The 19,777-nt window shown below is 45.9% G+C and overlaps 1 protein-coding gene across 1 annotated transcript in view; it reads left to right on the plus strand.

The window, feature by feature from the left end:
* The window catches only part of cyldl (cylindromatosis (turban tumor syndrome), like), a 44,917-nt gene extending 42,219 nt beyond the window's left edge, over positions 1-2,698 (plus strand). Inside the window, exon 15 of the mRNA XM_078536401.1 lies at positions 1,301-2,698. Coding sequence (XP_078392527.1) covers positions 1,301-1,482 — 182 coding nt within the window. The 3' untranslated portion in view covers positions 1,483-2,698. The remainder of the gene's footprint in view (positions 1-1,300) is intronic.
* The last annotated feature ends 17,079 nt before the right edge of the window (positions 2,699-19,777 follow it).

Here is a 19,777-nt window from a genome sequence, read left to right on the forward strand (position 1 = left end):
CCGATCTATTCTGTCCGGACCCCTCGTGATTTTGAATACCTCTATCAAATCTCAGCCTTCTCTTCTCTAAGGAGAAAAGCCCCAGCTTCGTCAATCTATTCACACAACTGAAGTTCCTCACCTCTGTAACCATTCTCGTGAACTTCATCTGCACTCTAATGCTTTCACATCCTTCCCAGAACTGGACACAATGCTCCAGTTGAGGCCGAGCCAGTCCTTTATACAGGTTTATCGTAATTTATCAATGGCACTTTCAAGACTCAGACTGATGGATTGTTTTTATTCAGTAGACATATTAAAGGATATGAATCAATGACGGGTAACTGGAGTTAAGATGCAAGCTAGCCATGATCTAATTGATTGGCGGAGCAGCTATGAGGCCTGATTGACCTCTTCCTTTTCCTATGTTGCAACGGTACTCACTGGGTGAGCACAATGATTCATGAGGCGAAGGGTTTTATAATATCCTGGTGTCCACAAACTTTGTTTTCTCCCTGGCTTTTATTTGTCCTTCAGCCGATATCACCAAAACCAGATGATCTTGTCATTATCTCATTGCAGTTTGTGGGGTCTTGCTGTGCACCAATTCACTGCCGTGTAGCGTACATTACAACCGTGATACCTTGTCAATAAAGTATTTCATGGCCATATAGCACTTTGAACATAAGAAATAGGCGCAGGAGTAGGTCACTCAGCCCGAGCCTGCTCCAACATTCAATAAGATCATGGTTAATCTTTTACCTCAACTCCACTTTCCGCACTATCCCTTCATATCCCTTCGGTTACTGGGTTCTAGGGAAATTATCATCCTCTGTCTTGAATATACTCAACAACTGAGCATTCGTAGCCCTCTGGAAGAGAGAATTCCAAAGATTCACAACCTTCTGAAGGAAGCAATTTCTCCTCATCTCAGTCCTAAATGGCTGACTCCTTATCCTGAGACCATGACCTAGCAATGACAAAACACCCTCCCAACATCTACCCTGTCAAGCCCCTTAAAAGTTTTGTTTTAATGAAATCACCTCTCGTCCTTCTAAACTCCAGGGAATACCGGCCTAGTCCACTCAATCTCTCCTCTGAGGACTTCAGCCCAGGAATCTGTCTAGTGAATCTTCGTTTCACTCCCTCTCAAGTAAATATGTCCTTCCTTAAGTATAGAGACCAGAGCTCCACACAGTAGCCCAATGCCTTGTATAATTGGTTTTTTTTTGCTATCCTGAGGTGGGGAAAGGTGCTATATAAATGCAAGTCTTTATTTATGAATTTGTTTTTTGCTTGTCCTGTTGATCCGACCCCGCAGGTGGTGAGGGCGGGTATAATATCCCCACGGTGACGCTGTGCCCTGAAGTGTCGAAATATGTCAAATCTTCGGTTCAGCTGATCAAAGAGCATCCGCGTGACATGGAAGGAGTTGCCAAGCGACAGCTGTGCGACGCCTACATGTATCTGTACGAGAACCCTCGGATGGCCGTGTACAAGTGATACCCCCGCCCCCACCTCACCACCCCCCCCTCCACCGAAAACAACGGTGACTTGCAAAGACAAGAGGGGCCAGGTAGCTTAACAGAAGAACAAATTAAGATGAACTTCCACCATCGGTCTTGCTGCCAGATGACCGCAAAGAGTTAAGAGATGATCATCAGGGGGCGCTGGTGAGCTGAGACTGGCACTGATCGTCATTGAGGGAGATTCGAAGGCAGGGGTCAAGCGAGGCTTTGAGCAGAGGAGCAACTGGAGCCCTCGCCTCTGCTTTCATCCGATTTCCAGCCACGGAGTTCAGTATTTGATGAGTGACTATGCCACCTATTCACAATGGAGCTGACCTCTAGTCTTGGTAACGCTTCTTTGCTCTCCCCAGTCCCTATGTTTGGAGTCACACTTGTACATCCTGATTTATGCTTCCCGTCTCATACTTGTTGTAAAAGCTGCTGCTTTCCTAGGACAGGATAACGTTTGCCTCTTGCCTTGCAGAACTTTCAAACAACATTAAAAGTTTGTGGTGACCCCAATTTTGAAAACACTCTTCTCATCTAATTCATTCATAAAATGTGAGCGTCACTGGAAAGGCCACCATTTTTTGCCCATCCTAGTGCCCTTGAGGTGTTGTCTGTTGTATTCCAGAAGGCTAGATGGGGAAGGATAGAACTGGAGCCAATCTTTACACACTTCTATAAGCATTTATTTACAGAGTTACACATTACAAGCAAACCCAACATCCGTAGTTTCAGTCTGCTCATATTTATAGGAGCACCAGTGAACCCTCAGTTAATGTCCACTACCTAAGCACAAAATATTCAAGAAACATACAATTAACCGTGATAAGCCGCCTTCTTGAACTGCTGTAGTGTGTGGTGAAGATGCTCCCACAATGCTGTTAGGGAGGAGTACCAGGATTTTGACCCGATGATGATGATGAAGAAATGCCCAAAATATCTGGGATTGAGACACCAAGAATCCATCTTTGCTTCCTTCTGCCTCTCATTATACAAATTTTATTTTCTAATTGCTCTGTACATTGCCACAGTGCAAGCAACTGTCTTTCCAACTTCCATTACTGTTCAGCCAGCTAGTGAACTTTTCCCAAGCTGGTGACTCTTCCGGTTTGCTATTTTGTTTCTTGTTTCCTGTTGTTGAGTTTGTCAGAGTTGTTTTGCAAATAATTTTATCTTTTTAAATAAAAGGATGTATCTAATTTTAATTTTTTGTGGGGCGTGTTGGAGAACAAACCATTCGATATTGGGTTCAGGCCACTGGCTTGATTAATCGAATGTTTCCAACACAGAAAGAAGTCCGTGGAGCCACTCACCAGGCTTTTTCCCTGCAAATCTTTCCTCTCCAGGTAATTATCCAATCCCCTTCCGGAAGTCTGGACTGAATCTGCCTCCACCACACTCTCAGGCAGTGCGCTCCAGACCCTAACCACTCACTGCGTAAAAATGTTCTTCCTCATGTCACCGTTGCTTCCTTTGCCAATCACCTTAAATCTGTCCCCTCTGGCTCTCAATCCTTCTGCCAATGGGAACAGTTTCTCCCTATCTGCTCTGTCCAGACTTCTCATGGTTTTGAATACTTCTATCAAATCGCCTCTCAACCTTCTCTTCTCCAAGAAGGATAGCCCCAGCTTCCCCAATCCCTCCACATCCCTGGAACCATTCTCATGAATCTTTTCTGCAGCCTCTCCAATGCCTTCACGTCCTTCCTAAAGTGTGGTGTCCAATTCTCCAGTTGAGTTTTATACTGGTTTATCATAACTTCCTTACCTTTGTACTCTATCCCCCTATTTATAAAGCCCAAGATTTCTGCTTTTTCAACCTGTCCTGTCACTTTCAATGATTTATTCACATATACACTCAGGCCCTCTACTCCTTCACCCCCTTTACAATTGTACCCTTTATTTTATATTGTCTTTCCTCATTCTTCCTACCAAAATAAATCATTTCATGTTTCTCCACATTAAACTTCATTTATTTTCTTTTTTATTCATTCATGGGAAGTGGATGTCGCTGGCTGGGCCAGCATTTATTGCCCATCCCTAATTGCCCTTGAGAAGGTGGTGGTGAGCTGCCTTCTTGAACTGCTGCAGTCCATGTGGTGTAGGTACATCCACAGTGCTGTTAGGGAGGGAGTTCCAGGATTTTGACCCAGCGACAGTGAAGGAATGGCGATATATTTCCTAGTCAGGATGGTGAGTGACTTGGAGGGGAACTTCCAGGTGGTGGTGTTCCCATGTGTCTACTGCCCTTGTCCTTCTAGATGGTAGCGGTCGTGGGTTTGGAAGGTGCTGTCGAAGGAGCCTTGGTGAATTCCTGCAGTGCATCTTGTAGATGGTACACACTGCTGCTACTGTGCGTCGATGATGGAGGAAGAGAATTTTGAAGGTGGTGGACGAGGTTCAATGTGGGGTTCTCTCTCTTGCTCCCCTTTTCTATTTCTCTCTCCTCCCTTTCTCTCTCTCTCTCCCCTCCTTTATCACACACTCCTTTTTTCTCTCTTTCTCCCTTTTGCTGCCCCCTCTCTTCATCTATGTTACATCCTCTTTGCCCATCTCTCTTGCTGTCGACTTTCTCGCTCGCTCGTTAGTTCTCCTTTCTCTATTCTCCTCCTCTCTCTCCCATCCCACTGGGTGTGTCTGATCTCATCTCATCTCCCTTCCCTTACCCTGTATCCTTTTATATTCTTCCTCTTCCAATCTCATTTTAAAAGCTATGTTCTATCCTGTGCTTCAGTGCATATGATCCAGGTTCTCCAAGTGTTAATTCAAACTCTGTGTCCCATTGGTATAGATTAGTGTTAACACGGACCTGATTAAACTTTTGAGAGGTCACACGGCAACTCAACTGGAAGTCTGGGCTGAACCCGCCAGGAAAGTCCAGGATAGAAAATCCCGGAAGGCTGAAACAAAATCTGAACGATCCCGGAAGCTGGGGCCACCCGGCAGGTCAGGAAACATCTGCGGAGACGGGTGGGCCCTGGAAACAAAACAGATAGACAACATTAAAAAAACACAGCAACCAAACAGGGAAAGGAAATAAAACATACGTGGACACAAGCACACATGTGCAGACATGGGTACACACACACATGCGTATACACAGACGAACAGACATGCACACATGTACACATGCAGACACCAGGGTGACCAACTTTGTGTGTGTGTGCACATGTGTGTGTACATGTGTGTCTCTGTGCTATGAGGGTCCATAGAATCGTGGTAGGGAGGAGGCCAGAGCCATGAGAGGGTGCAAAGGGGGAGAGTGGGTGGTGTTTTAATGGTCTGAATTATGGGACAAACAGCATCCTGAACTATACAGGACATGGGACAGTGGACTCCGATATGGGATGATTCCATAAAATAAGGGATGCATGCATCCAAGCAAGCGGAGAGTATTATTCCCTGGGCCTACGCTGGGATACCAGATCTCAGCTGGTTAGCTTCACTGTCACGGGGGAGAAATTAGCTGGGATCCAACTCCCAACAATTAGAAATGTTAATGTCGGCTGGACTTGAACGTGAAGCCCCCCATTGCCAAATAACTTGGCTCTCATGCCTCGTTACTAATCAGATATGGCACAACTAAGGTTAGTATTCTATTCAGTCTTGGGATGTGGGAAAGTTGCCCTTGAGAATGTGTTTCTGAGCAGCCTTCTTGAACCAGTACAATCGGTGTGGTGTAGGTACACCCATTGTCATTGGGGAAGATGGGCGGCAGGTTTCCAAGATTTTGGCCCAGGGATGATGAAGGAATGAACATTTATATATTCAAACCTGGACAGTGTTCCTATGCATCTGCAGCCCTTGTCCTTCTAGGTGGTAGAGGTCATGGGTTTGGAAGATGATGGCTAAGGAGTCTTGGTGAGTTGCTGCAGTGCATCTTGTCGATGGTGCACACTGCTGCTACTGTGCGTCGGTGGTGGGGGGAGTGAATGTTTAAGGTGGTGGATAGGGTGTCAACCAACTGGTCTTTTTTGTTCTGGATGGTGTCAAGCATCTTTTTTTAAAAATTCATTCATGGGATGTGGGCTTCACTGGCTGGACAGGTTGGTGTTGACAATAAATCCTGCCCTATGAGCATTGATAAAAATTCAACTGAAGTGAGGGACATTTTTCAGAATTTATCCAAGAATTCTTCACACTTCAGTATGGTTTCCAATCCAGCCATGAAAAAAATCAATTGCTTGTTTTAGTTCTGGGAAATAAAGTAAGGCCAAATAACTAGAATGAGATTAGGACGGTAACTGGGAAATAGTAACCGCAGCATAATGAGGTTGAATGTAAGAATAGAACAAGATATTGGAGGAACTAACGATGAGGATGCTGGGCTGCTGAAAGGTCAGAGTTCAGTGAGACAAGCGGCCTGGCCAGGTTAAAGGGCAGGCAAGTGGAGTTGAGGCCACGAATCAGACCTTTTTTTTAAATTCATTCATGGGATGTGGGCATCGCTGTTTAGGCCAGCACTTGATGCCCATCTCTAATTGCCCTTGAGAGGGTGGTGGTGGTAAGCTGCCTTCTTGAACCGCTGCAGTCCATGTGGTATAGGTACCACACAGGTACCCACACAGTGCTGTTAGGGAGGGAGTTCCAGGATTTTGACCCAGCGACAGTGAAGGAACGGCAATATATTTCCAAGTCAGGAAGGTGAGTGGCTTGGAGGGGGGATTTCCAGGTGGTGGTGTTCCCATGCGTCTGCTGCCTTTGTCCTTCTAGATGGCAGTGGTTGTGGGTTTGGAAGGTGCTGTCTGAGTAGTCTTGGTGAGTTCCTGCAGTGCATCTTGTGGATGGTACACACCGATCAGTCATGATTGTATTGAATGGCGGAGCAGGCTCAAGGGGCAGAAAGGCCTACTCTAGCTCCTCTTTCTTATGTTCTTAGCTGGGCAGAAAATTTACAAGTTCAAATATGTGACAGCAGGTAGCTAAAGACATTAAAAAAAACAAAAGGCCACCAGGTTTATAGAAAGAGGCATGGAGCATAAACAACAAAATAATGACCGATATCTACGTAACACGGGTTAGGTCATGCTGCACAACTGATATCTACATAACACGGGTTAGGTCACACTGCACGACTGATATCTACGTAACACGGGTTAGGTCACACTGCACGACTGATATCTACGTAACACGGGTTAGGTCAGGCTGCACGACTGATATCTAAGTAACACGGGTTAGGTCACACTGCACGACTGATATCTACGTAACACGGGTTAGGTCACACTGCACGACTGATATCTACGTAACACGGGTTAGATCACACTGCACGACTGATATCTACATAACACTGGTTAGATCTCACTGCACGACTGATATCTACGTAACACGGGTTAGGTCACACTGCACGACTGATATCTATGTAACACGGGTTAGGTCACACCGCATGACTGATAGCTACGTAACACTGGTTAGGTCACACTGCACGACTGATATCTACGTAACACTGGTTAGATCACACCGCACGACTGATATCTACGTAACACTGGTTAGATCACACTGCACGACTGATATCTACGCAACATGGGTTAGGTCACACTGCACGACTGATATCTACGTAACACGGGTTAGGTCATGCTGCACGACTGATATCTACGCAACATGGGTTAGGTCACACTGCACGACTGATATCTACGCAACATGGGTTAGGTCACGCTGCACAACTGATATCTACGTAACACGGGTTAGGTCATGCTGCACAACTGATATCTACGCAACATGGGTTAGGTCACACTGCACGACTGATATCTACGTAACACGGGTTAGGTCACACTGCACGACTGATATCTACGTAACACGGGTTAGGTCACACCACGTGACTGATATATAAGTAACACGGGTTAGGTCATGCTGCACGACTGATAGGTATGTAACACGGGTTAGGTCACACTACATGGAGTTTTGGTTGCCAATCTGTGAACAGCAAGATCCCAGATCAGCTTTAGCAATGTTGGATAACAGACAAACTATTGGCCAAAACAGCAGAACAGCATGAGACAGCAGCCAGGACTTCGTCTCATTCAAACGATGGCACTTCTGACAGTGCAGTGCTTCCTCAGTACTGCACTATACCTCAACCCAGATCTTTTCACAGAATTGTTACAGTGCAGAAGGAAGCCATTTGGCCCATCGTATCTAAACCAGCTCTCCGAATAAGCGTTATGACTTAGTGCCATTCTTCTGCCTTTTCCCCATAACCCTGTACATTGTTTCTATTCAAATAATCATCTAATTCCTTCTTGAATGCCTCGATTGAACCTGCCTCCACCACACTTTAAAGGCAGTGCATTCCGGACCCTAACCACTCGCTGTGCGAAAAGGTTTTTTCTCACATCGCATTTGCGTCTTTTGCAAATCACTTTAAATCTGCGCTCTCTTGTTCTCAGTCCTTTTAAGAGCGGGAGCGGTTTCTCCCTGCGTACTCTGTCCAGCTGTATGACACAGCAGATGGTAAATGCTGAGTTGTTCACATGTCAGAGGGAAACTTGAAACAACTGCCCCAACTTGTTTGCAATTTGTATAAATTTCAAGATGAATTCAGCAGTAATAAGACCCCTAAGTCTTTTGGTTTTTACAAAACTAAATTAAACATTTATTAATAAGAGAAATTATTTTAAATGCATACGTAGATCCACAAATGACTACTATGATAACTTCTAAATCTCCTACTTGATCTGACTCCCAGTTACACTTTTGTTAAGGCAATAGTAAGACACATGGATTTTAAAAGAAGCAAAGAAACATGATACCCGGAATGAGTCAGGTTCAAAATGAGTTCTCTTAACTTCAGTCCCTGGAGACAGCAGCTTGAGACATAGATGCTGAAGGCTTTTCCACACTTGTTGAATATTAGACTGCCTCTCTTACCAACAGTCTTCTCTCCTTTATACATATTTTCCTCTTTGAATGCAAATTCCGATTGTTTGACTATGTTTTTGGACACGATTTTTCTGATAATAAAAATCTCTCATAGCGTTAAGTTTTACCAGTAATCTTTGGGGAAAAATAAATAAACACACTATTTCTTACTACCTCTGCTGGCTAGGTATACATTACACCCTCTCCTTTGAAAACAACCTAGTCTGGTTTATTTAACAATGCAAATATTCCCTTGACGCCTATGTTTCTAAACTTCCCCATGTTTATCTAATTAACATTTCAAACATTAACTTCTCTTCTTACATCAAAGCATTTAGACCAGCTGCCTCTAATTCAATTAAGTCTCTCTCACACACACAGACACATATAGACACATCTCACTATTACTCTATTTTACAATAAATTCCAATAACATTATGGAAATTATTATATCTTCCCGACACCAGCCCCCTCCTGATCTTGAACAACTCTATCAAATTTTCTCTTAGCCTTCTCTTCTAGGAGAAAAATCCCAAATTCTATCTTCATAATTGTAATGTCTCATCCCTGGAAGCTATTTCGCAAACCTCTTCTGTGCTCTCTCCATCCTTCCTATAGTGTGGCACCCAGAACTGTACACAATACTCCAGCTGAGATCTACCTAGTGTCTTATATAAGCTCAGCATAACCTCCTTGCTCTTGTACTCTATGCCCCTATTAATATAGCCTAGGATATTGTATGCTTTATTAACAGTTCTCTCTATCTATCCTGTCCCCTTTAATGACTTAGGCACATACACACCCAGGTCCCTCTGCTCCTGCGCCTCTTTTAGAGTTGTACCCCTTATTTTATATTGTCTCTCCAGGTTCTTCCTACCAAGATGAATCACCTCACACTTCTCTGCATTGAACTTCATCTGCTACTTATCTGCCCACTCCACCAACTTGTTTATGTCCTTTTCAGGTTCTACACTGTCCTCCTCACAGTTTATAATGCTTTCAAGTTTTGTATCATCCACAAACTTTGAAATTGTCCCCTGTGCACCAAGATCTAGATCATCAATATATATCATGAAAAGCAAGGGTCCCAATACCGACGCCTGGCAAACTCCACTACAAACCTTCTTCCAGCCTGAAAAATACCCATGGACCATTACCCTCTGTTTCCTATTACTCAGCCAATTTTGTAAGCACATTGCTACTGTCCCTTTTATTCCATGAGCTATAACTTTTCTCACAAGTCTGTCATGTGGCACTGTATTGAATGCCTTTTGAAAGTCCATGTACACCACATCAACAGCATTACCCTCATCAACCCACTCTGTTGTCTCTTCAGAAAAATCCAAGTTAGTTAAACACGATTTTCCCTTAAGAAATCCATGCTGGCTTTTGTTAATTAACCCACATTTTTCAATTTGACTATTAATTCTATCCCAAATAACTGTTTCTAGAAGCTTCCCCACCTGCTAAGTTAAATTGACTGGTCTGTAATTGTTGGGCTTATCTTTATAACCGTTTCTGAACAAGGGCATAACGTTTGCAATTCTCTAGTCCTCTGGCACCTCCCCTGAGTCTAGGGAAGACTGAAAGATTATGGCCAGTCCCCTGCAATTTCCACTCTCGCTTCCTCCTCTGCCACCGTGACCTGGGTAGCATCTGCTTCCTTGGTAAAGACAAAGTATTCATTTAACACCTTAGTCACACCCCTGCCTCCATGTGTAAATCCCCTTTTCGGTCCCTAATCGGCCCTACTCCTCCTTTTACCACCCTTTTTCCATTAATGTGCCTATAGAAGACTTTGGATTCCCTTTGACGTTGGCTGCCAGTCTTTTCTCGTAATCCCTCTTCACTTCTCGTTTGCTTCTTCACCTCCCCTCTGAACCTTCTGTATTCCTCTTGGTTCTCAATCGCATTTTCTGACACCTGTCATAAGCACACTTTTTCTTCACTTAATTTCTATCTCCGTTTATCCAGGGAGTTCTGGATTTGTCTGTCCTTTGCAATGGAATATACCTTGACTGTGCCCAAACCAATTCTTTTTTGAAGGCAGCCCGTTGTTGAGTTAGTTTTTCCTGCCAACCTTTGGTTCCAGTCTACCTGGCCCAGCTCTGTTCTTGCCCATTGTAAAGTGGCTCTCCCCCAGTTAATTATTCTTACTTTGGATCGCTTATTGTCTTTTTCTACCGTCATCCTAAAGCTTACGATACAATGATCACTGTCTCCTAAATGTTCCCCCACTGACTCTTGACTTACTTGGCCCACCTCGTTTCCAAGAACCAGGTCTAACAGTGCCTTCTTTCTTGTTGGACTGGACATTGCTGTAGTTAAATGCTCAAATATCTGAAGTCGGACTCGAACCCACAACTTTTCCATAAGACCATAAGACATAGGAGCAGAAATTAGGCCAATCGGCCCATCGAGTCTGCTCCGCCATTCAATCATGGCTGATAAGTTTCTCAACCCCATTCTCCCGCCTTCTCCCCGTAACTTTTGATCCCCTTTACCAATCAAGGCCCTATCTATCTCGGTCTTAAATACACTCAATGACCTGGCCTCCACAGCCTTCTGCGGCAATGAATTCCATAGATTCACCACTCTCTGGCTAAAGAAGTTTCTCCTCATCTCTGTTCTAAAAGGTTTTCCCTTTACTCTGAGGCTGTGCCCTCGGGTCCTAGTCTCTCCTACTAATGGAAACATCTTCCCCACGTCCACTCTATTTTTTCGACTCAAGAGGTGAGAGTGCTATGCCAAATGAGCCATGGCTGGCACCTATGATGTCATTACTTGGGCCCAAATACTTGACCTGTTCTGGTTCTGGTAAACCAGTCCTGGTGAACTGCTGAGTGCTGCTAAAGATGAAGAATGTGGGGAGTGTTGTGTATCCGCTCACACGATACAAACTAAATCTGTCTTATCAGAGTTTTGGGCTGGAGGAGAGCAGTGTCAGGTTCGAACCTGATAAATGTTTCATTGTGCTGTCAGATGCTGCTCTTCTTTCAGGGCCTCAGTTGGTATCTCAGACCAAAGTGTTACTTCACCCAGTTTTATGCTGACTTCAGTGAAATGAAAGGCATTTGGTTTGTAATCGGAGCCTTGAACTCTCCATGTGAACGTTAACACTGAACATTCCTGTTAACGTTTAAAGGGCATCATCATCACAAATGGGGTCAGCAAACAGCTCCTGATTACTTATTCTCAAAAATGCCCCCATTAAAGCTCTTGACTATTACCCCAAAGGCAAGAAGGGCATAGAAAGATAAATTATGAGGGGAGGTTTCACAGACTCGGCGCGTATTCCCTCGAGTACAGAAGATTAAGGGGTGATGGGATTGGATAGGGTAGAAAGACAAACTATATCCTCTGGTGAGGGGAGTTCACAACAAGGGGGCAGAACCTTAAAATTAGAGCTAGGCTGTTCAGGGGCAGCACTTCTTCACATACAGGATAGTGGAAATCTGGAACTTTCTCCCACACAAAACTGTAGAAGCTGCGAGGCAAATGAAAGTCTGAAAATTGAGATTGATGGATTTATTTTTTTGGTGGCTAAGGTAGTTGAAGAGAAATGAAGCAAAGGTGGCTGAATAGGGTTGAGGTACAGATTGGACACGACCAAATAGTGGGAGAGGCTCGATGAGCTCTCAGGGTGGGCCACGGAAGGTGGTTGTGCCCCCCCCTCCAAAAAATCACACATAAAACATCATCTTGTTCATCTGTTACATATGAACATACAAATTAGGAGCAGGAGTAGGCCACTCAGCCCTTCCAGCCTGTTCTGCCGTTCAATAAGATCATGGCTGATCTGAATGTAACTTCAAAGCCACATTCCCGCCTACCCCCCGATAACCTTTCACCCCCTTGTTAATCAAGAATCTATCCACCTCTGCCTTAAAAATATTCGAAGACTCTGCTTCCACTGCCTTTTGAGGAAGAGAGTTCCAACTCTCTGAGAGGAAAAAAATTCTCCTTATCTGTCTTAAATGAGCTACATCTTATTTTCAAACAGTTACCTCTAGTTCTAGATTCTCCCACAAGAGGAAACATCTTCTCCACATCCACCCTCTCAAGACCCCTCAGGATCTTAAATGTTTCAATCAAGTCGTCTTTTACTTTGTTAAACTCCATCTGATACAAGCCTAACCTGTCCAACCTTTTCTCATAAGACAACCATTCCTGGTATTAGTCTCTGAACTGCTTCTAATGCATTTACAATCCTTCCTTAAATAAGGAGACCAATACTGTACACAGTACTCCAGATGTGGTCTCACCAGTGCCCTGCATGACTGAAGCATAACCTCCCTACTTTTTTATTCAATTCCACCCGCAATAAATGATAACATTCTATTGGCTTTCCTAATTACCTGCTGTACCTGCATACTAGCCTTTTTGTAATTCATGCACAAGGACACCCAGATCCCTCTGAATCTCAGAGCTCTGCAGCCTCTCGCCATTTAGATAATAAGCTTCTTTTTTATTGTTCCTGCCAAAATGGACAATTTCACACTTGCCCACATTATACACCATTTGCCAGACCTTTGTCCACTCACCTAACCTATCTATGTCACTTTGTAGCCTCCTTATGTCCTCTTCACAACTTATTTTCCTACCTATCTTTGTGTTGTCAGCAAATTTAGCCACCATACCTTCTGCCCCTTCATCCAAGTCATTTATATAAATTGTAAAAAGTTGAGGCCCCAACACTAATCCCTGTGGCACACCACGTGTCACATCCTGCCAACCAGAAAAAGACCCATTTATGGCTGCCCTCTGTTTCCTGTTAGGTAGCCTATCTTCTATCCATGCCAATATGTTACCCCCTGCACCATGAGCTTTTATTTTCCACAATAACCTTTGATGTGGCACTTTATCAAATGCCTTCTGGAAATCTAAGCCCCAGTCCCACCTCATTAATTATGCATTCCTGGGAAACACACCGTTTTGATGGCAGGTGGGCTCTCACTTGCCCGCTGCACCGTCTCCTCGCTGCTTCATCACCCCGGGCGCCATATTTAAAGTGCAGCCATGCGCACACCTCTCAGTGCTTCCAGGCCACAACTGCTGCAAAGAATACATGGCCCCAAAAGGCAAGAAGGCTACAACTCCCCCAGTTTAATGGTGCATCCCTCGAGCACCTTCTGGACGCAGTGGGGGCTCGCTGTGATGTCCTCTACCCCCGCTTTGGCCGCAGGATGGGCAGCAACCTCACCAATCCGACTTGGGAGGTGGTGGTCAGCGCCAATGCCCTGTAAAAGAGGACAGCCACCCAGTGCCGCAGGAGGATGAATGATCTCCTCCGTTCCTCCAGGGTAAGTCACTCCTCTCACCAATCTCAACTCACACACTCACAAACCCATCACACATATACAGGGCCCTCACTCACTGCCGGTTCAAGGGACATCACCATTCACTCTCTCACACTCACCTTCATTGTCCTCATCCCGTCCATGGGACCACTCACCACCCACACATGCCAGGCATACTTATCATCTGGCCTGGCAGTCATCCTGCTTACACTCTCTCCATCTCTATTCAGGCAGGACAAGCTGGCACACAACAAGAGAGAGAGGTCACAGACTGGTGGCTGAATGCCCGAAATCAAGGTCCTCATGATCTTTGAATATAGAGCCATCCAGCTGGCCGGCGAGGTTCTGGAACGTTCTTGTGCTGATGGTGAGGTTGGCAGTTCTCTACCAAGTGAGGATCCAACAGTGCAACATCCATCAGGGAACCATGCTGTGAGTGATGTGTCCTGTTTCACAGGCCAATGCCATGCACTAATTATCTCCCCTTGCTTCCACAGGCACATCTGGGAAACAGCCGACGGAGTCCACGACCCAGGGCCTCCAATCAAGCCCCAAAGAAACTTCTGAAGAGGGATCTGAAGGCACCTTCACTGAAGAACCATCACAGCGCTCACCCACACCCTCCACCAGCGCAGAAACACATAGCTTGGTGGGACCTAGCTTTAGAGTAGCCTTGGGATCACAATCTGGTGAACACATCACACTGCCTGATCCACAGCAGGTGGAGGCAGGGACTTCCCAGTTTTCTGGCACTCGGAGGACGCTGGAGACCAGAAATCTGCTGAGTCTGAGTCAGATGACGAGCCTCTGGACTCAGTCATACCTCAGTTGCTGGAGCTGCAAAGGCAAGCTCAGGAACATCAGGAAGGGATGTCCGCTGCATCTTGATGGTGCTTGTCATTGCTGTCAGAATGTAGTGGGCAGGCTATGTTCTCTCATTCTCTCTGTGTGCTCTCAGCACCTTTAAGGTGGGACTGGCCCCCATCTCATCAGCATCTGTGACCGGTGACACTGTGCTCCTGAAGGGGTCAGGTGCTGAAGGCTGACAAAGGATCAAGTGCATTTAAAGTTTCATGGCTGCGTCTCCATGAAATGACCCTGATCATAGAGAGCAAGTGAGCTGCCCTCAGCCAAACAGAAGTCAGACATTCTCAGAGGCCACATGAAGAGCTGCATGTCATCATCCTCCTCCTGCAATCGAGTGACCATTAGGGCCTTCACTGCGTGTCCATGACAGGAGCCTTATCACAGAGGGTATGTGGGCTGCTTCTGCCAGACTGGAGTCAAACATTCACAGATGCAATGTGAGGATCTATGGTGTCTCCTCACTACATGTCGTCGTCATCTTTCACAAATCTAGCAGCTATGAGGGCTTCCTGAGCATGCCTGCCTCATCAGGCCAACGTGATGGCCTCAATGCTGTCATCATCACCTTCGAGGACCTCCTCATCCCCATCGATGTCCTCCTTAGGATTTCCAGCTCCTCCATTTCCTCCTCAGCCAGCTCCTCTTCCTGTTGCAGTGCCAGGTTGTAAAGGGGGCAGCAGACGACGACGATGTGTGACATCCTCTGTGGACTGTATTGCAGGGCTCCACCAGATTGATCCAGGCACTGGAACCTCATCTTCAGCATCCCGATGGTCTGCTCCACCAGGCTACGAGCTGCAGCATGAGCCTCATTATAGCATCGCTCTGCTGCAGCCTGAGGCCGCTGCAAGCGTGTCATCAGCCACGTCCTTTGCAGATAGCCCTTCTCCCCAAGGAGCCACCCCTGCAGCCTCTGTGGACCCTGGAAGGTGTCAGGGATCTGTGACCGACTGAGGATGTAGGAGTCGTGCACACTCTTCAGCGGTGTGTGCGGGAGCCCCCAACAATCCCTTCTTCTTGAGGGTGCTGCTCCTCCCTCTGCCTAGCCAGGCACCTCCATCGCTCTCTTCTCTTCCGTCTCCGCTCTCTGCACTCCACGAGGCATACAGCTAGTTCACTAGGCTCCATGCTCCTGATGTACTCCTCCTGCGGGATGAAAAAGGGAGATGCATGGGTTAGCGTGGGTGTACTAACAACCCCTCTTGGTTAAGTCTGAAGACTCCTTAATGCATCCCAGAGTGTGCTGGCCGCCACTTAGATGGCTGAGCTTAGTGCACTGCATGACTGCCTGAAGCCCCACCCTCCTCCACCTGACCGATTGGCAGCAGCTTTGCCCCCTGGACTGCATGCTCTCAGCTCAGGCACAGGCATTCTCCTAACCCGCGCTGCAAGACTGCACTGTTAGCTTGAACCATGGAGGAGACTGGTCCAAACTGGGATGCTGACATTGCAAGGGACTGAGAGCCCCTCCACCAGTGACTGCTCCATTGCCAACTTCCACAATGAGATTGTACAACATGCCCAGTTGTCCAACTGTTCTGCAGTCCACTAAAATGCTCATTCGTTTGCAGTCTGTGCCCAAGGGGTAAAAATCTCTGGAGCACTAGGTGGAACTTTGATGCCTCTGCATTGAATGAGTGGGCAGAGAAGCTAGAGGCCCCACTCACAGCATGTCAACGTAGCTGTGCCTGAACTGTCTCAGCTGCAGAGGAATGGTCACTTTATACAAGGTTTCCCTAATGCGTGGCCACTTCCCTCCCCCCACCCCACATGTACTTGTGCACCACCTTCAACCGCAGGGTAGCCCTTGCCCCCCACCCTAACTCGCCTCAACCTTGAAGTCCAACAGGCGATTCACGTGAGCGTTGTGCAACGTTACTCTGCACTCGCCTCTGAGTTCCACTTAAAGTGCAGCCCGCCAAGCGCACGCCTTATATATACCTCTGCGAAACACATCAGTGTGCAATCGTGCCGACGTGCTCGGATGATCCAGCGTGGGAGGAGGGGGGGGATGATTCTAGTGGGATGGGCTTATAGTGATATGCCCATCCCACCAGATTACACTGAGGTTCCTGACTTCCGACAAAAGGAAACAGCCTGCTGCTGGTGGGCAGAGCAGACGATTGCAAACTGGGTTCACGATATCGTGGAACCGATTTTTGGCTTTCTCACTAGATTGTTCACTCACGCCAGCCAACACTGAAAATTCCACAACAAAAACAAAAATACCTGGAAAAGCTCAGCAGGTCTGGCAGCATCTGCCGGAGAGGAGCACAGTTAACGTTTTGAGTCCGTGTGACTCTTCAACAGCATCCGCAGTTTTTTGCTTTTATCTGAAAATTCTACCCTTACTTTCTACAGGACTAACGCTTGCTTTTTTAAACTTTTCTTATTTAAATATCTATAGAAACACTTACTATCCCTTTATATTTCAAGTTAGCTTCCTCTCGTACTCTAATTTTGCACACCTTATTAATCTTTTGTCATTCTTTGCTGTTCTTTATATTCTGTCCAATCTTCTGACCTGCCACTCATCTTTGCGTAATTATATGCTCCTTCTTTAAGTTTGATACTGTCTTTAACTTTTTTAGTTAACCACGGATGGTGGGCGCTCCCCTGGGAATGTCTCTTTTTCATTTGAGTGTATATGTTCTGTGCATTCTGAAATATCCCTTTAAATATCTGCCACTGCATCTATATGGACCTATCCATTAACCTCATTTGCCAGTTCACTTTAGCTAGCTCTGCTTTCATGTTCTCATAATTGCCCTTATTTAAGTTTAAAATACTCGGACCCACTCTTCTCTCCCTCAAACTGAATGTACAATTCAATCATATTATGATCGCTGCTACCTAAGGGTACCTTCACTAGGAGGTTATCCATTAATCCTATCTCGTTGCTCAATACCAGATCTACTATATCCTGCTCTCTGGTTGGCTTCAGAATGTGCTGTTCTAAGAAACTATCCTGAAAACATTCTATGAATGCCTCATCCAGGCTACCTTTGCCCATCTGATTTTTCCAGTCTATATGTAGATTAATAACCTCCTTGATTATCGCTGTAACTTTCTGACAAGCTCCCATTATCTCTTCTTTTATACTCTGTCCTACTGAGTAGTTTCAATTAGGGGACCTGTACGCCACTCCCACAAGTGCCTTCTTGCCTTTATCATTTCTCACCTCAACCCAAACCGCTTCTACATCCTGGTTTCCTGCACTTAGGTCATCCCTCTCTAATGTGCTAATACCATCATTAATTAACAGAGCCACCCCTCCACCTTTTCCTAACTTCCTGTCCTTCCGAAATGTCACATATCCTTCAATATTCAGGTCTCAATCTGTCATCCTGTAGCTATATCTCTGTAATGGCTCTCAGGTCGCACTTATTTATTTCTATTTGTGCTACCAGTTCAGCTCTGGTTGAGAGGGACTCAGTAGGAGTGTACGGCCTGTACCACCTCAGATAGATTTTTGTGGGCTAAGGTATCGACGACAGCAAATGATTTGGATTTATATAGCACCTTTACTGATGATCGAGAGTAGACTGATGGGGCGGTAATTCGCCAGGTTGGATTTGACCTGCTTTTTGCTCACCATGCGCGACTCCTCAGATACTGATACAGTCCATGTCCAAATGCTACAAGACTTGGACAATACCCAGGCTTGGGCTGACAAATGACAAGTAACATTCACGCCACACAAGTGCCAGGTCAATGACCAACTCCAACAGGAGAGAATCTAACCATCGCCCCTTGACATTCAATGGCACTACCATCACTGAATCCCCCACTATCAACATCCTGGGGGTTACCATTGACCAGAAACTGAACTGGACTAGCTATATAACTACTGTGGCTACAAGAGCAGGTCAGGGGCTAGGAATCCTGTGGCAAGTAACCTACCTCCTGACTCCCCAAAGCCTGTCCACCATCTGCAAGGCACAAGTCAGGAGTGTGATTGAATACTCTCCATTTGCCTGGATCAGTGCAGCTCCCATAACACTCAAGAAGCTTGACACCATCCAGGACAAAACAGCTCACTTGATAAGCACCCCATCCACAAACATTCATTCCCTCCACCATCAACACACAGTAGCAGCAGTGTGTATCATCTACAAGATGCACTGCAGGAACTCTACAAGGCTTCTTAGGCAGCACCTTCCAAACCCACGACAGCTACCATCTAGAAGGACAAGGGCAGCAGACAGATGGGAACACCACCACCTGGAAGTTCCCCTCCATGTCGCTCAACATCCTGACTTGGAAATATATCGCTGTTCTTTCACTGTCGCTGGGTCAAAATCCTGGAATTCCCTCCCTAACAGCACTGTGGGTGTACCTACACCACATGGACTGCAGCGGTTCAAGAAGGCAGCTCACCCCCACCTTCTCAAGGGCAACTAAGAATGGGCAATAAATGCTGGCCTGGCCAAAAAAAGCCATATTCTGTGACTGAACAAAAAAAGTTTCTTTAAAATCCTTCCATTTGTGGAGAAAGCTCACAGGGGAGATAGTGGCGTATTGGTAATATCACTGGACTTGTAATCCAGAGACCCAGAGTAACCCTCTGGGGATATGGGTTCAACTTCCACTACGACAGCTGGTGGAATTTAAATTCAATTAATTTATAAAATCTAGAATATAAAGTTAGTCTCAGTAACGGTGACCATGAAACTTTCACCAATTGTCAGAAAAACCCATCTGGTTCACGAACATCCTTTAGGGAAGGAAATCTGCCGTCCTTACCCGGTCTGGCCTACATGTGACTCCAGAGCCACAGCAATGTGGTTGACTCTTAACTGCCCTCTGAAATGGCCGAGCGAGCCACTCTGTTCAAGGGCAATTTAAAACAAAAATTCATTAATGGGATAGGGGCTTGTCGGGACTCAGTCCTATCTCAAGTGCTACATGGTTGGTCAGAGGAACCCATATCTGACAAAAATGTTTAAAAATTCATTCACGGGAAGTGGGCTTTGCTGGCTGGGCCAGCATTTATTGCCCATCCCTAGTTGCCCTTGAGAAGGTGGCGGTGAGCTGCCTTCTTGAACCGCTGCAGTCCATGTGGTGTAGGTACACCCACCGTGCTGTTAGGGAGGGAGTTCTAGGATTTTGACCCAGCGACAGTGAAGGAACGGCGTTATATTTCCAAGTCAGGGCAATGAGTGACTTGGAGGGGAACTTCCAGGCGGTGGTGTTCCCATCTATCTGCTGCCCTTCTCCTTCTAGATGGTAGTGGTCATGGGTTTGGAAGGTGCTGCTTAAG

The sequence above is a fragment of the Cetorhinus maximus genome, chromosome 3 (assembly GCF_964194155.1).
Source record: "Cetorhinus maximus chromosome 3, sCetMax3.hap1.1, whole genome shotgun sequence".
NCBI classification, from domain to species: Eukaryota; Metazoa; Chordata; class Chondrichthyes; order Lamniformes; family Cetorhinidae; genus Cetorhinus; species Cetorhinus maximus.